Source organism: Trichosurus vulpecula, chromosome 2, assembly GCF_011100635.1.
Source record: "Trichosurus vulpecula isolate mTriVul1 chromosome 2, mTriVul1.pri, whole genome shotgun sequence".
Taxonomy (NCBI): Eukaryota; Metazoa; Chordata; class Mammalia; order Diprotodontia; family Phalangeridae; genus Trichosurus; species Trichosurus vulpecula.
The window spans coordinates 127,339,086-127,360,933 of record NC_050574.1 but is presented as its reverse complement, the minus strand read 5'-3'; the positions used below and the strand labels follow the sequence as shown (position 1 = coordinate 127,360,933).

Here is a 21,848-nt window from a genome sequence, read left to right as displayed (position 1 = left end):
AAGTGCCTGTATTTTGTCTCTCCCTAACTAGCAATGAGAGGATAGGGACTGTGCCTTGATCTCTTCCGCATCCTCCACAGCACTTAATGCTGTGTTGAGTGCCTAGTTAGGTGCTCAGTAGATGTTTGTTGATTGATTCTGAAAATGCCAGGAGGTTGAGAGCCATGAAGAAAGTCAGGGCAGGTCAGCCATGTGGGAAGAGGAGTTATTTCATTTTAAGTGATTCCAGCAAGGCTACACTGAACACATACTTTAAGCTGCCCAATGCCGAGCCTAGCCTAGTCAGGATGATACTCACACCTAGCTTCTTGTTACACCCCAGCCTGCTCCATGCTGAAGGAGACCTCTGGATGCTTGTAGCTCAGTAGAATGTCTGTAATACATGTAGATGGATAACAAGAGTTGTGTAAGTGCTGGCTGCCGTCGGTCAGGTCTGAGGGCTCTTGACCTTCCAAACTCTCCCTGCAGCCTGAAAAACCAAAAGGAACATTTGAGATTGGCAAGGTGAAAGGAGGACAAGGAAGAAGGAATCTTTATTTGGGACCCAGGAGCTTACCTCCCAGAACTGGGAGTTCTAAGGACCTCTAAAGAGGGAGCCAGACCTGAAAATTTAAGCCTGGGTCGCACAATTATGAGCATTTTTCCTACTCCTTTGGATATTAAAAAGACCTCTCTACATCACAAAGCCTGATCACTGGTGTCTACATGTCTAGCTAAGTTGGCAAAGAACTGTCATTTTAGAAAAAACATAGTCCTACCTTCAATATAGAAAAAGGTCCATCTAGGGCCACAGTGGTCACATTTCTTACAGCTTTTAATACCTTCTTGTTATGTTTGTTTTTGTACATCTTATCTCCCTACTAGACTATAAACTCTTTGAAGGGAAGAACTATGGTTATTTCCAACAGTTTGAAACTGTCCACTACGAAGTTACCCAGATAATCTCAAATGGGCGCTTTTAGTAGCAAGGTCATCTTTTCACACTTCTCTAATTGATCCACCCTCCCACTAACCACATGAACTCTTTTAAACCTTTCCAAACCTTCTCAAGCTTCCCATGGTATTTTCTCTCCCTGTGCCCTCTAAACTGAGAACCTCATCTCAAAAAAAAATTGATGCCACTTGCTGACATCCCCCACTTCTCCCCTCCTCCTCCTCATCTCACATCCCTCAGATGTCATTATCTTCACCTGTCTCACATGAAGAGATGGCCATTCTCCTAGGCAAGGCAAATTTCCTCAGCCTGTTCCCTTGATCTCATTCCCCTCTAGGCTGCCTCTCTATCAGATCCGTTCTCTCCCTGACCTTCAACTTCTCCCTACCTACTGACTGTTTCCCTGCTGCCTACAAATATACGCATTCTTGAAAAACAAACAAAAAACCCCCTTATTTGATCCATCCACCCTTGCTGGTGATTACTGTATGCCTCACATTCCTTTTATGGCCAAACTCTCAGAGAAAGCTGTCCATAGGAGGGGCCTCCATGTTCTTGCCTCTCCCTGGAATCTAAACCCTGTACAGAATGGCTTCTGACTTCATCACTGAACTAAAGCTTCTCCCTCCAAAGTCACCAGTGATCCTCTGAATCGCCACATCAGCAGTCTTTCCTCAATCTCGATCCTTCCTGGCCTCTCTGTGGCCACAGACCCTTTGGACTTGTTTCTCAGCTGTCAGATAAGGCTCTCTCCAGGTTCTCCTCACACTTGACTGCTCCCTATACATCTGTGCTGGAACTACATCCAGATCATGCTCACTAACCAGAGGTGTCCTCTAAGGCACTGTTCTGGGCTCTCTTTTCTTCTTGTTCTATATTCTTGCTCGGGGATATCATAAGCTCCCATGGAGCCAATCATCATTTCTATGTGAATGATTCTCAAATCTATTTATTCAGCCTCTAGAAGAAGCTAGGTGATGCACTGGGCCTGGAGTCAGGAAGAAATGAGTTCAAATTTAACCTTAGACACTTACTAGCTGTGTGTTCCTGAGCAAGTCACTTAATCTCTGTCTGCCTTAGTTTTCTCAAATGTAAAATGGGGATTATACTATCTACTACCTCTTAGAATTGTGATGATCAGGTAAGATAATATTTGTAAAATGCTAAAACAGTGCCTGGCACATAGTAGGTGCTTAACAAATGCTTGCTTCCTTCCTTAACCTCTCTACTCTCTCACATCACCAACTGCCTACTAGACATCTCAAAATGGATATCCCATAGCAGCCTTAAACTTGACATACCACTCTTGAATCCATGCCTTTTCTTTTCACTGGCTGTTCTCCATTCCTGGAATATTCTCCATTCTCACCTCCATCTCCTTGTTTCCCTGGCTTCCTTCACAACTGAGTCCAAATCCCACCTTCTGGAAGAGGTCCTTCCCAATCCCTGACCTCCTCCCACCACTAGTGCCTTCCCTCTGATGTTACTTCCCAATGACGCTACATGTGCTTACAGGTGCACAGTTGTTGGCGTGTTGTCTTCCTCTAAATGGGGCCTTCCAGAGGGCAGGGCTATGTTTTTGCCTTTCCCTATATCCTAGCATTTAGTACAATGCTTTGAATAAAGTTTTACAAATAGCCAACATTTAAATAACGCTGTAAATAAAGTTCACAGAAGTGTTTTGCAAAGATCCCACTTTGTCTTCACAATGACCCTGTTACGTAGGTACTATCATCATCATCATCATCATCACCACCACCACCATCACCATCATCACCATCACCATCATCATCACCATCACCACCACCACCATCACCATTATCATCACCATCACCACCACCACCACCACCACCACCACCACCACCACCACCACCACCATCATCACCATCATCACCATCATCATCACCACCACCACCATCACCATCATCACCACCACCACCATCATCACCATCATCACCATCACCATCATCATCACCATCACCACCACTACCATCATCACCATCACCATCACCATCACCACCATCACCACCACCACCATCACCACCATCACCACCACCACCATCACCATCATCATTACCACCACCATCATCATCCTCCTCCTCCTCATCCCCAAATTACAGATGTGGAAACTGAAGTAAACAGAACACAAGTGACCTGCCCAGGGTCACACAGAAAGTAATTGTCTCAGGCAGGAATTGGTCTTCATGACTCTCAGTTTATTGTTTAATCCGTTATACTACTCACCTGCCTATGGGCACGAAAGCAGTGTTTGATCATTTGAATTGAATTGAATCAAATTCCTTTTCCCATGAAAAAGTCCAGAGCATGAAAAACAGGAGAAGTTGCCATGCACAGAAAGCATGTCCCTAGACTCAAATTTCAGGCACAAATATTCTCCAGGGCTGGAAAATCTTGTGGAGAATCATGAGAAAGGCAAAAAGGCTGGGGCTCCATGTGCTAGAAACCTGAGGGTTGGCAGCAATATGGACTCCGAACTGACGCATCCCTCAGCCTTTCCTATCCACTGGCCTAAGTGTCCTCTTAGGCTCAGCTCTCTGAATTCTAAGAGAGTGGCCCTTGTTGAACATGGACCGAGGTACTTATCTAGGTCTAGATCAGGGCTTCTTAAACATTTTCCCCTAGCGAGACCCCTTGCATGACCCCTTTTGGTTTCAGTAGCATTGGTTCATTGGTGCCGTGTGGCCTGAGGGCACGTGCCATGCAAAGTGTGCATGCTTTGTGCTCAGAACCAAGGCTGCAGTGAAGTAGTGAGATGCAACACGGGCAAGCAGCACTGCCAGAAATACCTCAGATTCATTACACGTTTGGTTTTGAATTAATTTTTGGTCTGTGCATTCAGAAACCTTTTACTGTTACCAATTCTGGGGTCGAGACCCACAGTTTAAGAAGTGTTGGATTACCATCATCGATAACAACTACAAACACTCATATTTATACATTCCCCTACAAAGGATTTTCCTCACAATAAGCCTCTGAAGAAGATAATGCAAGCACAATCACCCCCACTTTACAGCAGAGGAAACTGAAGCTTGAAGAGGTCAAGTGGTTTGTCTAATTTAGAGAGCTGGTGAGTGTCAGAGTGGGGACACCGATCCAGGTCCCTGACTGTCTCCAAGATCAGCACTTTCCCCACTATCTCCTAGCAGTCTCTCTCTGTACTGGCAGGAGAATTTCTGACCTGATGCTTGGCACTACAGTTTTGGCACCTGGACATACTATAGCCCCAGAAGAAAGGGAGCTGTGCCCTTGACCTTACTCCTCCTCCCTCACTCTCCAGAATCAAAGCAAACGTGTGGACTACAAGATTACCACTCTCTCCCAGGACCCCCAGAAGGCCCTTACCTTCACTTTCCCTGTCCTGAAGCTGCTGACTTCCCATGAGTGAAGACTGACTGAGGACGGCATCAGACATCCGAGCAGAGCTTAGTGCTTTTCCAGCCATGAGACTCATTCCAGGCAGGTTATCCAGCTGTACCTGCAGAAGGCAATGATCCAGGTATGTGAGAACTGCTGGAAAAGAATAACTCCAGGCTTGTGGGTATTAAAAATGTCTGGGGCCCTAATCCTAAGCAACACTGCCCACCCTCTTAGACCTTGACGCAAATCCAGCAAGCAGGGCAGGTGTCTTATTCTTACAGAGTGACCATCAAAGCTCTGTTGGCAATAACAATTCACATTGATGTTGCACGTAGGGGTCTCAAAGGGCTTGTGGTGCAAGAATTATCAGTCCCATTTTATAGATGAGGAAGATGAGGCTCAGTACCCACGGTCACAATGGCGGAACTGCCATCCAAGTTTCCTAACTCCAAGTGGAGTGGTCTTTCCATGCTGCCTGAGGGTCACTGAAGGGGTCGGTCACAGGATGAGATTGGGAAAAGCCCGCTGATCTCTCTAAAACCAGACCTCCCCAACCAAGATCATGCTCAGAGTTTACTCCTGTGAAGGGAACTTGATGGTTATGACTGCTTCGTCTAGAGCTGTGAGTTCAGATCGAGCTAAATGGATAAACTCAAGGTGGCTATCAGAAGGTTCCCTAGTCAATGGACCCAAGTGCTCCATGGAACTTGGTATGGTCAAGATGTCATGTTAAAAAGGGTGAAACATATAACACCCATGTCCTTAGCTTAGAATTTGGAATCCGGAGCTCCATGAGTTAATTTGTTAGGATGTCTAATATGTTAACTTCCTATGGGTGCCAGGTGAGGTTGGACGGTAGCTAAGGGAAAGATGCTGCCTAGTATTGATGCTAAAAGTGCCCTCTTTTCAGAGTCTTCCAAGTTTCTGTGTGATTTTAAGGACGCCCTCCTCCCCCCACCCCAAGCAGGAAGGGCACCAACATACATAGGCATCATCGCTGTTCTGGATAGTGTGATGTCTCTGTAGGGTCCTCGGCCTGTGATGCTCACTGACAGGGGAGCGTGTTGAATAACCCAACCCATTATGATCAGGTAGCTCCATAGCTTGTCCAGGAGAACTTCTGTCCATACAGTTCCCTATGACAGATTCTGGGGAGACAGAGCAAAAGAGGAGGTCAGCAGAACTACAGTTTCTCCCAGTAAGACAAGTCTCAATATCACAAGAACCTAACATAGGACAATGTAGTAGCAAACAATATAAACATCTGAATAAAATATTAATTGATGACTCCCAACTGACCCACAGCATTGCTGGGAGGAAAAGCAGGCTTTAAATTTTTTTTTTTCAGGGGGAAAGGCAGGGCAATTGGGGTTAAGTGACTTGCCCAAGGTCACACAGCTAATAAGTGTGTCAAGTGTCTGAGGTTGGATTTGAACTCAGGTCCTCCTGACTCCAGGGCGGGTGCTGTACTCACTGCGCCACCTAGCTCCCCAAAAGTAGGCTTTAAACAGCCCTAAATTTCCTGGCATTTGAGCTTCTGCTCCCAGTCCATGAGGGCTCAGTAAAGAGTAGTCTAGGAACTGGTTACCTTTTCCCTAGAAATGAGTCTATAGTAGGGAATCACAGAATGTCAGAAAAGGACTTCCTAAGGCCACAAAATCCAACCCCCTCATTTTACAGATAAGGAAACTAAAGAACAAAAGAGGTTAAATGACTAGCCTGAGGTCACAGAATGACAACTGAAGTCTCCAATTTTCTGTTTAGTTCTATGTCAATAACACCATGCTAATGCTTACCTATTAATCTGGGCTCCAGAGCTGAAGAAGGATAGTTGGTAGAAATATGTTTCTCTGCTCTCAGAGACAATCAGGAAGAATCTTAATTGATGGAGGAATGCCCAGACATACCTTTAGTTTTCACCATCATAAGACTTGAATATTTTATTGGTTTTAAAAGGTCAGATTCCTATGACGCTTGTCAGGTCTTTGATTGGGCTGATACAAATCAGTGTGGGGAACCGCCAGTGTGCGAACCCCCTCCACCAATACAGACTGTAATCCATCCACGATTCAGGGGACAGTGCATTGCCGAACTTGCTCAGAGTCACACAGAGAAGTATCACTAGTAGGATTTAAACCCAAGTTGCCCTACCCTAACTCTCTATTTCAAATAAAATAGGGGGGAAAATCAACCTTAATTCCAGACCAACAGTGTCAAACAGCTATTGCACAAATGATAAAGGTCAAGATCTATTAAAACATAAAGGTCTTGAAGGCAGGGACAGTTTTTGCCTTTTTTTGGATCCCCAGTGCTTAACACAGTGCCTGGCACATAGGAAGCATTTAATAAACACCTGTCAATTGACTGATTGAAGCCATTCATCTGAATCAGGTTAGGGGTTAAACTAAGGTCCTGAATCTGCCACCTACTTACTTCCTGTATGTAGACTTTGGGCCAGTCAACTGCCCTCTCTGGGCCTGAGCTTTTTCATTTTAAAAATGAAGAGGTGAGCTAAACAGCTTCTAATGTCCTTTTAGTTTTAAAACTATGATTCTAATGCCTGGGTCCTTCTAATAGCAGGGTAGTAGAGAGGTGGCAGTGGAAAACACCAGCTACTAATACAGTTAATGATACAAAAATCATCTTGAAAAAGAATATACTGGAGCAAAACGGAAAGAGAGAAACTCCCAGCTAATCTCTATTCAAATTCAATTAAAAAAATATTTACCAAATGCCTACTATGTGAAGTCACCATACACAAATATGGCAGGTTATGCAATTCAGTTTGTGTTAGTAAGGGATTTGTAAACCTTTATCTATGTAAGTGAGTCATTTACAGCTAGTTCTCACCGTAAAGAAAACAAAAGTACTGGGAGTCAGATGGAGGGGGGGTGTGTGGGGAGATGGAGAAAAATGAGTTTGGAGGGATAGAAAAGGATAAAGAAGTAGATGGAAAGAATTAGAGCATGAAGAATTGTCCTGTAGAACTGATTTATTACCCCCCAAGGCCAGTCCCTCACAGTAGGCATAGTCAAAGGCCACAATTAAGGACCTAGAGGACCACACATGGCCTCGAGTCCCCAGGTTCTCTACCCTGGTCAAGAGTTTCCAAAGAAAGCAAAGAGCCCCTAGAAATGGCCCAACATTGGAAGTGTGAAGCTGGAAACTAACCCTCTCCATTTTGCTCTGCCAACAAATAACTCTGTGCCATAATACTCTATATTTGAGTAGCTCTTGTTCTCCAAAGGCTCTGCTTATTTTCAGCCCCAGGAAAAGACAGATAGAGATGTTCACTATTTGACAAGTGAGGAGACAAAGAGATTAAATAATGTGTCTAAAGCCACAAGCTAGCTTGTGGAACAGCTGGGGCTAAAGCTCAGGCTCCCGGATCCTAGGCCCGAGTGTTGGTGTTTTGGGTTTTTTATTAGCTCTCATTGCCCTATGCTGATGCCTTGTATCTGTCGCAATCACATGTTCTAATGCCAAAAGGCTATAATTGTGCTAATGCCAGCTTATGAAAAAAATACAAGAGAACCAACTGAATCACAGGAGTCTGATCCAGTGAAAGAAAAACCACTGACGTATTTGCAAATGAGCAAAATGAATTTCTGATATTTTAGTTTTCAGGAGAATAGCCTAGGAGACACATTCTCTTTGTCTTTCTGTCTGTCTCTCTCATATCTCTCTCTCTCTCTCTCTCTCTCTCTCTCTCTCTCTCTCACACACACACACACACAGACATACACACGCACACACACACGACCTAAGAAAGTGTTTACATAAGCAAACCAATAATCATGGCTTTCTCCTCAGAACATTCAGAAGGGCTGGCATGTAGTTTTTGTGCTTGGCAGATAAGAGTATAAATAAGGTTTGGCTGGGTTGTTTTTTTTATTTTTATTTTTATTTTTTTTGGTGGGGAGAAAGAACATCAAACCTTGGGAAAACAGTCCCCATGAGACCAAAGCTGATAAGACTTCCTGGAAAATTACTGAGAGGTCATCAGATAAAAATATTAACTAATGAAAGGGAATGAAATTTGAACCCCAAGCCAATCAATAAGCATTTATTATGAGCATACTATGAAGCAGTTTCTACCCTAGCAGAATTTATGTTCTATCAGGAGAGATAACATGTACATCTACAAGCATTCACAAAATAGAGAGAGAGGTAATTCTTTGGGGGAGGAGGACACCAGTGGCTGGGAGGACCAGGAAAAGCCACAGGTGGAAGGGAATGCTTGAGCTGAGCACTGAACGGATTTACTCGGTAGACAGAGCCCTGGGCCTAGAGCGAGGAAGACTTGAGTTCAAGTTCCACTTCAAGCAGGACTCTGAGCAAGTCACTTAACCCGTTTGCCTCAGTTTCCTTATCTGTATATTGTTGTGAGGATCAAATGAAATAACAATTGTAAGGCACTTGGCACAGTGCCTGGAACATAGTAAAGCACTATATGAATGTTAGTTATTGTTATTTGCAAAGAGGGAGCTAAGGAAGGAGTGCATTCTAGACATGAAAAGGTAAGATGAGTAATGAGCGTTTCAGTATCAGCAAGGAGGCCAGTTTGGCCACAATGTGAAGTGTATAAAGGGGAATACTGTGGAGGCTGCAGCCGGGTTGCAAAGGGCTTTTCAAAGGAGTTTATATTTGAAACTCGAGGTAACAGAATTCCTAGAATTTGTCGGGTAGGTGAATGCCACATGGTCATTTGTCAGCTGTGTGGTAGAAGGCCACTGCAGCAGTGTAGGCTGAAGGTGACGAGGGCATGAAATAGGGTGGGGACCATGGGAGGAGAGAGAAAGCGCTTCATGGAGGGAGAATTAACAACTACTGACTAGATATGGGGGAGTGAAGGGGAGGGGAAGACAACCTCAACAAGGAAGCAAACCTGGGTGACCAGAAGGATGGTGGTGCCCTCCACACAAACAGGGACCTTCAGGAAAGGTGTGCATGTGGAGGCTGGGAGGAAGAAAATGAGTTCAGTTTTTAGATACAACAAAGGCAGTTAGAAACATCCATATCACAGAACTGGGGCCCATCTCCGGATAGAGACGAAGGCTGGAATACAGAGCACTGGGAGTTACCTGCATAGAGATGCAATAAAATAAATCCGCAAGAGTTGATGAAGCCACCATCCTCTTAGGAAGGATCTCATTCTAAAGACCTTCCTCTGGTGAGAAGGTACAAGGCATAGCATTAGAGGGTGGGAAGTGGATAATAATTCAGCAAAGGAGACTGACAAGAGAGGTCAGGCAGGTAGAAAAGTAAAAGAGGGCAAAATCATGAAAACTCAGAACCAAGAAAATATCTGGGAAAGGGTGAGCGACAATGACAAATGTTGTCAAGAGGTCAAGAAGAATGAGGATTTACAAAAGGCCTACAGATTTGGTGATTAAGACACTGATAAGTTTGAAGGGAGCAGTTTTAGTTTACTGATGAGGTCAGTAGCCAGATTACAAAGGGCTGAGAAGACAGAAACAGAAGCCCTAGCTTTTTCTAGGCAATTGGTTGAGAAAGGGAAGAGAGACTTGGGCCTTGAGGTAAGAGTGCTGTGATCAACTGAGGATTTCTTCAGGATGGGGAATAGGTGGCAGAGAAGGACCCGGAGATAGCTAGGAAATAAAGATTAGAAATAGAAGGGATGGTACATGTATAACCTGTATCAGAATGCTTGAGATCTTGGGGAGGGGGGAGGGAAGGGAAGGAGGAAGAAAAATTGGAACTCAAAATCCTGCAAAAATGAATGTTGAAAACTATTTTACACATAATTGGAAAAAACAAAATACTGTTAAGGGGAAAAAAAAAAGAAAGGGAAGGGATGACTGAAAATGATAGGGAGAGGATAAAATTGGCAGTAAGAAGGCTTGGTTTTAAGACAGTTTGGGGTTAACTTTTTTCTATTGATCCTTCCATGACTTCAAAGATCACTGAGGCAAATTTTTTTAAATGAAGAGAAGTGGCTTATGGAGTCTGATGGCAGGTGACTATCTGAGAAGAAATGAGAACATGCAAAGGATGAGATGATCAAGAGGTGACCACATGAGGGGAAAAAATGACTGGCTGGCCTAATTTCACCTGAGAAATCACTATATATACCACCCACCTAGTGTATTAACTGGGGCAGCTTGCACAATGTCCTGTTGCATCTGTCAATGTTGACTTGTCTTTATTCATTTGCAGAGTCTTCAAAGCTGCTCTGGCCAAGAGTACGACATGGATATTTAACCCTTTTAGGGGTTGTAAGTTAAGTCTAACCTGTCACTATTTTTTCTTGCACCGAGTCCAGTGGTCTGTCCAAGTTGGAGGGACCAGTGACAACTCAGTATAGTTTAGATAAAAAGAAAATGTGGCTTCTTCTAGAAAACGACAAGCTGGCAAAATCACTGTGTGGACTAGTACTTAATAACAAGATAAAGAAATATGTAATGTAGGTGAAAATATGTATTAGTGTCTTGGCTGTGCCATCCCCAGAGAGGTGTATTGAAAAGGTAGGCCTATACCCAGAGTCCCTGCTTGCCTACCCTTTTAGAAAGGATATCGTCTAAAGATCTTCTCGTACTTTTGAGGAAACTCACAGACTCACAGAGATGGAAGCCATCCCAGAAATCTTCTAGTTCAATTCATACCTGTATAGGAGTCTTTTCTAAAACATCCTGACAAGCAGTCATCCAGCTGGGGGACTTGTCCCTTCCCAAAGCCCCTCATTCCACTTTTGGATAGATCTCACTATTAGAAAGGCTTTCCTTACACTGAAAAAAAAAATTGTCTCTACTAACTTCTACCTATGGCTTCTGGTGCTACCTACTAAAGCCATCCAGAACAAGATTAAACCCTCTTGCATATGGCAGCATTCCATACTATCTATCTTACTGGATTTTTATAACTGGGAATGTAAATAATTGGGAAATGATTAAGCAAAGAAATAAGTAAGACCTGTTTTGATGGATCATTTCCCTCCACCCCTCAAACCCCCTTCCCATAGGTGGCAGGTGCCTGGCCCAAAGTAATTCCTCTTCCAAAGTGATGACTCAGAAATAGAGATAGGAATCCATGTCATCCCACTGGCCAGGCAGGGGAACCCAAGGTTTCAATGTTACAATGTAAATGAGGGGTTTTTTTTAAAAAGCATTTTAAATATGTAAGGGATCACCACTCTAAGATTTTCCAGGATAAAAATAGGAGTTAGCCTAAAACTACACATATACACTACGAATCTGAGAATGGGATTATTAAAAAGTAAAGACAGCTACTGCTTTTCAAGGCCTCAAATGCCTTATACTAGACTCCAGACTTACATGATAGTCATCTTGGTTAACTCTAATCCACAAACCAGCGTCACTGTTGTAAAAGGAATAAGGTGAACTAGGTAGGAGAATACTGTCTAGGAGTAAAGTGGAAAGGGAAGGGAAAAGAAGAAAACTAAAAGAGTGTTTAACGATAGACTAGGTAGAGAGAACATCTAGAAACTGAGGGCTAGGAGGACAGCTTGTGTCAATGGCCAGAAGAATAAGAAAGAACTTGGGTTCATAATTGGTGCCAGTGAGATAAGTTACTAAGGGAGGTGGCCACAAAGACACCAGTTGTGTCTAGAAGCTAATGGGGGTAGAAGCTGAGGCCAAAATGGGAAAGGATCTAAATCCTTCATAGACCAAAAGAGGAAACTAAAGACAAAGGCTCACTTGAATCAGAAGGGAAAGAGGAAGGTGGGCTAGTCAAAAGGACTCCATCCCTGTGGGTTAGAATTAGAGGAAGGTTCAGTGAATTTAGAGAAAACTACTGGCAAGGAAGATTTGAAAAGGACTGTTGGTGCTTTAAACTTGTGCCAACAGATTCCCATAATATTAACTGCATACAAGATGTCTCATCTAGATATGGTGTGTTCTCTAAAATTCATAGAACCTCAGGGTTGGCTGGGACCTGACGTCATTCACATCATTGCAGGTGCCTAATCAGCTGCTGATTGAACACTTATACCAACAACAATCGTCTTTCATAAGGCAGCCACAGCTCTAGTTGCTACAAAGTTTTTTCCCGGTACTGACTTGAAGTCTGCTGTCTGCTATCCACTGGTCCTGGGTCCTAGGTCTGCCCGCCCTCCGGAGCCACAGAGAAATAGGTCTACTCCATTTTTCTAGGACAAATAGTCTCTCATATCTAGTCCTCAAAACAGCTAAGGTCCTATATTTCTCTTCCCCTTAACAGCTAAACTTGAAAAAGCTGTCTACAATCAGTGCCTCCACTTCTCACACTCTCGTCTAAATCTTTTGCAATCTGGTTTCTGACCTCCTCATTCAACCGGAACTGCTCTATCCGAAGTCCCCAGAGAGCTAATCTTATGGCTTCTTCTTGATCCCTCAAAAGTGTCTGACCCTGAAGCACCTCCACCTCCTAGACACTCTCTATAAATTCCCTTCTGAACTTCTCTATTATTGTCCAGATCACCATGATCCTTCTAGTCATTCTGATTCATAACCTGCACATCGTACTCTACTCTGTCGCCCCACAGTTGCCAGTAACGAAATCATACAGCTGTGGAATTTTGCAATTTCTCTCTCTATAATATCTCTCTACGGTGTGACTCCTTTCCATTCAAAGAGCCACCACCATTAGTCAAGCCCTCATCACCTCTTCCCTGGACTAGGTCAATAGCTTTCTAAATCTCTTCCTACTCCAATTCATTTTCCACACAAATGTGAAAGTAATTTCCTAAAAGTGTGCATCTGACATGTCTCCCTCCTGTCCTCCACTCGATAATTAACCCTAGGATCAAACGTAAGGTCCTTTGGCATTTAAAACTCTTCACAATCTTGCCCCTTACTTCCTTTCACTCTTCCTTACATTCTATTATACCCTACGAGCTCTACAATCCAGCTATACCAGCCTCACTGCTATACTTGATTTTTTAAGCCCAATTCCCTCACAAGTTTAGTCATTTATTTGAACCAATGGTATATGAGTCTGCAGGGGAGGAGAAAAATGGAAGCTATCCAAGAAAAGAGAGCAGGAAAAGGTGAATGATTTTTGATAGTACTATCTCCTCCATCTTTACGTTTGACCGATGATAGCAAAAAGTTACTGATGAGCACGAGACAGAGGGCCATAAGTCTTCTGTTACTGGATGAAGGCTATAATCAAGACAGAACATCATGTTCCAGCAGCAGCCAATGAGAATAAATTCTTTGTTTCTTTTTTTCTTTCTTTTTAGGGAAGAAGGCGAAAGGGCAAAGCAACTGTCCTTCTTAATGTCAGAGGAAAGAACATTTACTGCAAGTGCCAGAAAATGACAGTGAGTCCTGTCAGATCTAACTTCCAAATCTCAGGGTCATGTCATCTTATATTTGTATAGCACTTTATAGTTTACCCAACATTTTCTTTTATTTTTTTGGAGGGGGGAAGGCAGGGCAATTGGGGTTAAGTGACTTGCCCAAGGTCACACAGCTAGTAAGTGTATCAAGTGTCTGAGGCTGCATTTGAACTCAGGTCCTGCTGACTCCAGGGCCGGTGCTCTACTCACTGTGCCACCTAGCTGCCCCTACCCATTATTTTCAACAGATATTATCCCATTTAACCCTCACAACCTGGTCAAGTAGATGTAAAAGATATTGTATCCTTTTTACTGAACTCTTCGTAATTTTATTTCTAAAATCCTTTTTAACATGGCCCTAACCTATCTTCCCAACCTCTTTTACATCATCTCCCTTCCTGCAGTCTGTGCTCCAGCCAAAATGGCCTTCACCCATGACACTTTATCTCCTGTCTCTGGGCCTCTACATTGGAATGCCTGGAATAGATTTCTCACCTCGGCCTCAAACATACCCTCCCTTCCAGTGAGATGCAGCTTAAGCACCACCATCTACATAATGCCTTTCCTGATTCTTCCCAACTCCAAATGCCCTTCCTCCCAAATTATCTCATATTTATTCTTTCCATACTTATTTTTAACTATGTACATTTGTCTCCCTGATAAATTCCTTAAAGTATGGATTGTTTCATTTTCTGTACTTGTATCTTGAGCACCTTACAAAGTGCCTGGCACATAGTAGTTGCTTAATAGGTACTTGTGCATTTTTTTAAATAGCTGGGAAAACCAAGGCTTAGCAAAGTTATGGAGTCATAGAATCTCTGAATTAGAAGGGATTTCAGAGGTCATCTAGTCTAAACTCTACTAAAAGCATACAATCTCCTCTTAAGCTATCCCTGTCATGTAGTCAAAGACCTCTAATCATGGGGAGCTAACTCCAAGTACAATCTATTTTCTCATTGCTCTAGCTGTTAGAAAGCTTTGCCTTGTATTAGATCACAATCTGTGTCCTTGGGGAACTTGGAGAACAAGTATAATTCCTCTTTCTATGCGACAATCCTTCAGATATCTGAAAAAAATGATAAGGTTCCCCCAAGTCTTTCCTTCTTCAGGCTAACAAGTTCTCCTGTCATAACATTTGCCTTCTCAAAGTCTCGTTTATACTGTAATACCCAGAATGGAATACCGTATTTCGGCTGTAGTCTGACCTGGGCATAGTGAATTTACAACCAGTAAATCTATAATCTCTCTTGCTCTGACTGCCATATTTAAGTAAACCAACAAGGTCCCATAAAAGTCACTGAGTCAGAATCATACCTGAAACAGGCCTACTGACTTAATCCAGCACATGTGCACTATGACACTGCCTAGATCTCCTTCATAATATTCATTCACTTTCTTCCCCCCACTACTGACCCTAATGTGTCCTTTATCCTTGCAAAAGCCATCCTTCTGGACTGAGGAACACAGGGCTAACATATAAATTCCTCCGTGTTATATTTAACGATCTCTACAGTCTGGTTCTGACTTACCTGTTCTGCCTTATCTCATACTACACTTGCTTCACAAACTCTTCAGTTCCACCAACTTTGCCTACGAGCTTTCCCTCGACCTCAGTTCTTCCCTCTTGCTTTCACACAGATGTCCTCCACATCCCTTCTCATCTCAGCTTCTCAGAAGCCTTGTCTTATCTTCCAGGTCCAGTTCAGGTCTGCTCTGTACTGATCCCTCCTATTGTTGTCATTTTCATATTAAATAACCTTGCATTTACTTATTTTTGTAGGGGTTACACCTCCCCCAGTATAATCTAAGTTCCTTGAAGGCAAAGATTATTTTATTTTTGTCTTATCAGACCCAGAGCTTAGCACAGTGTCTAGCACATAGCAAGTATATTATAAATGTTAACCGGGATGAACAGAAGTGTATGATGACATCCTTCCCAGGTATGTATAATGGATATCCTATAGGGGGAGAAGGCCACAGAGCCAGTAAAGTGCAATCAGTGGAATCTGGGTGGGCTTAAAGTGAAATGCTATTTTATCTCATATCCAAACTGGGCTCTTTCCAGCAACAACTGAGATGTAGAGGCTCATCTTTATAGTTCTACTCCCAGCTTACTTAGGTATAAAAAAGAGAACTGAAATGAAAACTATACAAGGGAAGGAACTTGAATTATTTCAAACTAGTCTTTTACTGATACGCATTTTCCATGGTCTTCTCTCACCAAAGACGGAGTTCTAAGCCTGATCACTACACCCATTCAATACTAAAGTATCCCCCCAAACCTTTCTTTGGATTAGCAACACCAAAATCTACTAGTTAACCCTGCTAACAATCAAAATCATGCCAAGACTGGGCATGCGTGGATGGGGCATAGTGGACGTACCCACTTTTCCATGAGGAAGCAGGGGGAGGGTCTTACCTCTGCTGGGCACTTTATTTCTACTGAATCCAGTCACTGGCTGATGTCGATATGGATGCACCCCCATTTCCTGGGCATGGCTTACAGTTCCTAGCAAAGATTCAGGGTCTCCAGGCCCACCTGTATTTAACAGCAGGGGGCTCTCATGGCAACCTTTGGTCAAAGTGTTTGAACTCTTACTGTCTGGAAAGCAATCCCTGGCCCCTTCACATGAGCAGTCCTCCTCCATGCTCTCTGAGTGGATCAGCGCCGGCTGGTGCGTGTACCCATGAGCCGGGGTGGGTGAGGGAACCTGTGAGATACATTCTTGTGCCCTGATTTGTAAGAGATGCTGGGGGCTGCTATGGTGGTGGTGGTGGTGATGATGATGGTGGTGATATGAGTCAGTGTTCTGATAAGGCAAAGACAAAGCCTGGCACTCTGATATACTCTGTCCCCCTAGGCCGGAAGCCAGGCTCCCAGCATCCCCTTGGTTCATATGCCTGAACAATTCTTGTAGTTCTTGCTGCTGCTGTCGCTGTTGCTGCCTTTTAACGAGCTGTGCAAACTCTGCCGGAGGCAGCCGAACGTCCGAGTGGCCTGTGAGCGAGTGCCGGGGGGAGAGCAGTCCTTGGAGGATGTGGGGGACCTGCTGGTGTCTCGGATAGTCAGGCGGCGTGGGGGACAGCAGAGCCTGCTGGAGTGCCGATGCGGTGTAGTGCTGTTGCTGCTGATGTGCACCGGAAGGGAAAGGAGGGAACTGGTCGAGTGCGGGGACTTTCAGGGCTTGGGCTGGAGGAAAGCCCGCTCCTGTGGATGGGCTGTAGCTGGTGGGAGAGGCCCGGGACTGGTCCGAGAACAGTTGGGGGTGTAAATGGGCCTGGTCATAATTAGCAGGGGAAAACCGATTCATGTTCAAGCTGCAAACACAAAAGACAGTAAACACACGAGATCCATGTGAGGCATCAGATATCTCAAAGGACAGCTACTGCCTTCCTTCAACAAGGAACACCAAGGGAGGAGGGCTATAATGCAAGACAGACTGCTGGGCCTGAAGTGCCATCTCCTAGGCAATGGTCGAAAGGGACTATGGGGGAGACAGGCAAATGACCAGCTCCAGTGGGAGGAAGTTCTCAGTTTGTTTTGCAGAGTTTTCTGGGTAATTAAGAAGCACTGGTTCCTTGAGAGAATGACAGATGGGAAGGGAAGCCAGAAGAGATGCAGCCCAAGGTTTTTTTCTCTTCTCAGGCTAACAGGAATAGAGCAGTGCCATTTCTCCCCTTTATCTCATTAGTACCTTGACCCTGGATCACTCAACACTTTACCATGAACCTCCCAAGCCACTAGCCTGACTTTAGAACACAATAGGAGAATTTGGTCCAGGGACATGGCTCAAACAGACTCTCCCTTACCCCTCATCTTGCTGTGGGGGAAAAGTAAGAAGATTCTTCTCCATTCATCCTAGGTGGGCCTTACCTGTGGGCCTCTGCACTGTCGGCGCTCAGTTGCTTGGACAATGGGCGGTGCCCATATGTGAGGGAGGCCATCAGGTTGGCACGGTGCTGCATCTGAATCTGACTGGCACAGGAGTTGAGGGACATGCCCCGCCCAGCTGCTGATGCCCCTGGCATGTTGCTGAGCATGTCAGGTGGCTCTTGTACCTGGATGGTCACCTGCTGAGACTGGGAAGGCTGCTGTAGGCCCATGCAGGTCAGTGTCACATTGGGGGGAGGAGAACAGTTCCCAGGCTGCTGGAAGATTGCACTTCGGGATGGCAAGCCTTGAAACTGGGAAGGAGAGGCAGCACCTAGGGAGAAGGTACCTTCTAAGTATCTAAGCAACTAGGCTAGCATCAGATAGGAGAAATTGGGAGCTAATAAAGAATCTTAGTCTGACATCATCTAAAAACCAATTTGGGTTTTTCTTAGAGGCTCCTCAGGGGACTAGGCTGTGTTGTTACCAATGGACTAAAATTTTTTGTAAAAACAAATACTTAGGGGTCTTTATACCTGAAGCTAGTCAGAACAATGACCCCTCACCTGTATCCAAAGTCTGACAGAACTGGAATCAATTTGAGCCACAGAGAGGCATGCTATGGCATAAATATCTTATTTCACAGAGAAAGTTGTTAGGTTTGTTTTTTTTTAAACAGACACTAGAGTTCTTGGGCCTAGAACTGACGAGAAATTTGGTTTCCTCTTTCCATGTGACACACAATAGTTCTGCCCAGCTCTCCCACTCACCATGAGACTGGAGGATGGCACTGCTGACTGGGGGAGGGCTGTTACTGGGCTGCCTGAAGAGATGGTTGCTGGGGTGGCTGGGGGGAGGACTGGAGGGCTGAATCCGCAACCTTAAAAAGAGGAACAGAAACAAACCTCTCAAGATCCCAACACAAGCATGATGTTGACTTCAATCGCTCAAGGATTACGTAATAGCCAGAGGTTACTTAGCTTTGTTAAAGCTTATGATTTATACGCAGCATCTAGAGTGTGCTCCAATCAGTAACTCCCTAGTTTACCAGACCCCTCATAAAGGGCAGTAGCAAATTCCAAAGGAAGCCTATGTTCAGCACCAAGTCACTGCGTTACCCATTTAATGGGAATAAACAAGTAGAAATAAAGCTGCACAAATGGATATGACTTCAAGAACATGTCTAGAAGAGTGTCTTGAACATAGTAGGCATTGAATAAATAACTGTTCAACTGAATTGAAGGAGTCTGCTTTCTGAAATTTAAACCAAATATTGCGTTAGCAACTCAGATTTTAAAATGAAAACTTCAATGCCTTAGAAAGCTAACAGCTTCTCCATGACAATTCAGTTAGCCCTAGAGGTCTTTCTGTTGAGATAGCTTGGATTTAAAGTAAAACAATTTGTCACCTCTGGAGCTGGTGGGTAAGAAGGGCTGGCTGGTTTTCACATGTAGCCTGAAGAGGTGGAGAGGGTTGAGGAGGACGGATACAATCCTAAAATCAATAAAGAAAAATCATTCTGCATTATAACATTATTGTGAGCAGTTCCCTGGATGGAAAAGGGAGAAGTCTCCATGACTAAGATTTCTGCTTGTCTTGTTCAGCTCCCAGTTTAGTTACTGAAGATTTTGCATTTTATCATGCATGTCAATTCTTAAAATATCACTAAAATGAGATAATACATGTAAACTTTACAATAAAACATTGCAAACTTTAAAAGGGATATATAAATGTTAGCTATTGTTAATACTCCCTTAAAAAACTCCACTCAACATTGATAGATAAATCAGTAGGAAATCAAAGCCTTTCTAGACTTGGAGAGGCCTACCTGAATTTGCTGCTGGAGAATCTGATGATGTTGCTCCTGCTGGTATAACATATGTTGCTGCTGGGTCTTCTCAAGTGTTCTCTCATCAATCTGCCCCCCATACATCTTCTGCAGCTGCTCACACTCCTGTAATGAATGCAGTCAATATGGAATCGATGGAGCCGATTGCATGCCAGGCACTGATCACAAGAGATGCTCCACGGTCTCATGGGCAGAAAAAGTCACAGGAGATGAAGTGTCCTTGTACAGAGAAACTGATATGTTTACATTTGTGTGCTAAATATAGTCAACCAGCTTCTGGCATACAGAAACATGGAAAAAGCTGCAGAAGTCCCCTCTTCCAGCTTTGATATCCCATGATGACTTGGGGAATAATGGAGACCATGGTCTGCTGTAAAATACATGTACACATCTTGTACCATTCAAAGCTCAGTCATTCTGAAGGCTGAGATTAGAGCCTTATGTTGAATCTAAAGGTACATTTCTTAACTCAAGGAGCACCAAGGCAGGCCATCTGTAGAGTATGCCAGGCAGTAAGCACAGGCTCACACAGACCACTGACCAGTAAAGGAATGCCAGTTTTCTGGAAGAAAAAGGTACAACCCCAACTCAAGATATGCTCTTGGGAATCCTAGGGACAGTAACAGAGTCTCATCTGTTGATAGTGTTAGATGGCAAGGGGTTCCTAATTAAAGAGCAGAGACTCCTTACAAGAAAACTATTATTTTCTTAAGCCATAAGCTGCAATCCTGCTGATGTCTATGGCAGGAGGGCCCCTCCATGGGTATTTAACACCTCTGGGCATCCTCTCTGGGGCTCTCTGTACTAATCATACTCCTCCAATGGCACCTGCAGCCTTTCCTTTACCTGCTGCAGCTGTTTGATGCTGCTGTGGTTACCCATCTTCTCCAGGTGAGCTTTGAAGGCCTGGATGCTTGCAGCCCCATCAGAAAACCGGCGCACAGGCGAAAAACGCTCTGTGGGAAGGTGTAGGGTGTTGGAGTCCTTGTAGACAGAGCTGAGCACAGGGGAAAAAAAGGTTAGGGACTGGGTACCTCCAAAGGCTCTGAAAACATGGTTTTTTTAGGTGGACTGCCTGCCCTGAGCATACTAAATGTTCATCTAGGCACCAGGACAGCAGGCAGTCTGTATATCTCACAGAGATATGAACATATTACAGGCATGTAATACCCAAAGAGCTGATGTGCACTTTCTGTAGGCTGAGTCTTCCTTGCAGAGGACTTCTATGCAGCTTCTGTTTCAACTTACCTCTGATGGGAGTCAGTCAATAAGCATTTATTAAGAGTCTATCCTGCCCAGGGCTAAGCGCTAGGAACACAAAGAAAGACAAGCCGGCGCCTGCGCTCAAGTAGCTCAGGCCTTTACCTTTTTGAGCCTAATGATACTGATGACAGTCACTCTATACTTAGAGTCAAGCTCACGCCTCACAACAGCCCTGTGGGGCACACAGTGCAAACATGATTATTCCCACCTTACAGATAAAGACCCCAAAGTTCAGAGAGCGGGTGGGGATCAGAGTTGGGACTCCAACTTGGGTGTCTTGATTCTAAAGCCGGTGCTTTACACTTTGCCCCTCAAACTTGACCAAGATTATGAAAATGTGAAGACCAAACAGATGAAGTCTTTGCAAACGCCTGTACCTGGGGCCATAGAAAGTGATGGTTTATCAATGTGCCCAGGTTAAACTGAGCAGGAGTTCTTGTATCTAGGATCATGTCATTCAAGCAGTGGCTTCACACTGATTGAGCCACAAATTCTCTCAGAAATAAGTTCTGCAGTAAGAGATCAGCATTTCCAGAGAACCGCAGACAGCCGTGTGTTTCACATAGAATTTTTAAGCTCTATGCACTCCTAAGGCCAACACCTGCCTTCCCCTTTAAGCACCTACTATGAGCCAAGTGCTATGCTAAATGCTTTACAAATATCTTATTTGATCCTCACAACACCCCTGGGAGGTAGGTGTTATTATCCCTGTTTTACAGATGAGGAAATAAAGGCAGACAGAAGTTAAGTGGCTTCTCAGGGTCACAATCACACAGCAAATAAATCCGTGAGCCCAAATTTGAACTCAGGTCTTCCTGACTCCAGGCCCAGCACTATATCCAATGTGCCCTTTAGCTGCCTTAAGTATATTTTAAGCACTTCCCACTTCCCCCTATAGAGTCTAAATAACTAAACTTCATTAAACTATTGCCAAACTTGAATGAGAAGCCAATAATTTCCCATGGGATTCAAGGTTCTGCACATAGCTTGACAACTCAAGGAAAGCCAGCCGTGGGCTAAAACATTTGGCCACTCTGAAAAGAAACCTCTCCACGAAAGGGCAGAGATCCTCCTCATTCTCCATCCTTCTTCACTCTCTCCCCACAAAGAGATGGGGCAATAGTGATGGGCTATTCTGCAAAGACACGCACAGTTCCTGTGAGAGCCCAGCCTTCAGAATGCAGACAGACAAGAGCCCAGCTGTTGATAAGATATGCCCAAGACAACATCAGGGCTAAAGTTAATACCC

At 44.1% G+C, this 21,848-nt stretch overlaps 1 protein-coding gene across 3 annotated transcripts in view; it reads right to left on the bottom strand.

The window, feature by feature from the left end:
• The window catches only part of SIK3 (SIK family kinase 3), a 279,460-nt gene that overhangs the window by 733 nt on the left and 256,879 nt on the right, over positions 1-21,848 (bottom strand). For 2 of the 3 annotated variants that reach the window (XM_036744847.1, XM_036744846.1), the window contains 9 exons: positions 20,183-20,333; positions 19,316-19,441; positions 18,896-18,981; positions 18,258-18,367; positions 17,491-17,821; positions 16,036-16,934; positions 5,297-5,460; positions 4,298-4,430; positions 299-469 (listed from right to left, as the gene is read on the bottom strand). In XM_036744847.1, coding sequence (XP_036600742.1) covers positions 312-469; positions 4,298-4,430; positions 5,297-5,460; positions 16,036-16,934; positions 17,491-17,821; positions 18,258-18,367; positions 18,896-18,981; positions 19,316-19,441; positions 20,183-20,333 — 2,158 coding nt within the window. In that variant the 3' untranslated portion in view covers positions 299-311. Of the gene's footprint in view, positions 1-298; positions 470-4,297; positions 4,431-5,296; positions 5,461-16,035; positions 16,935-17,490; positions 17,822-18,257; positions 18,368-18,895; positions 18,982-19,315; positions 19,442-19,484; positions 19,556-20,182; positions 20,334-21,848 lie in introns of those variants that run through there. The other variant, XM_036744848.1, reaches the window with a different exon arrangement.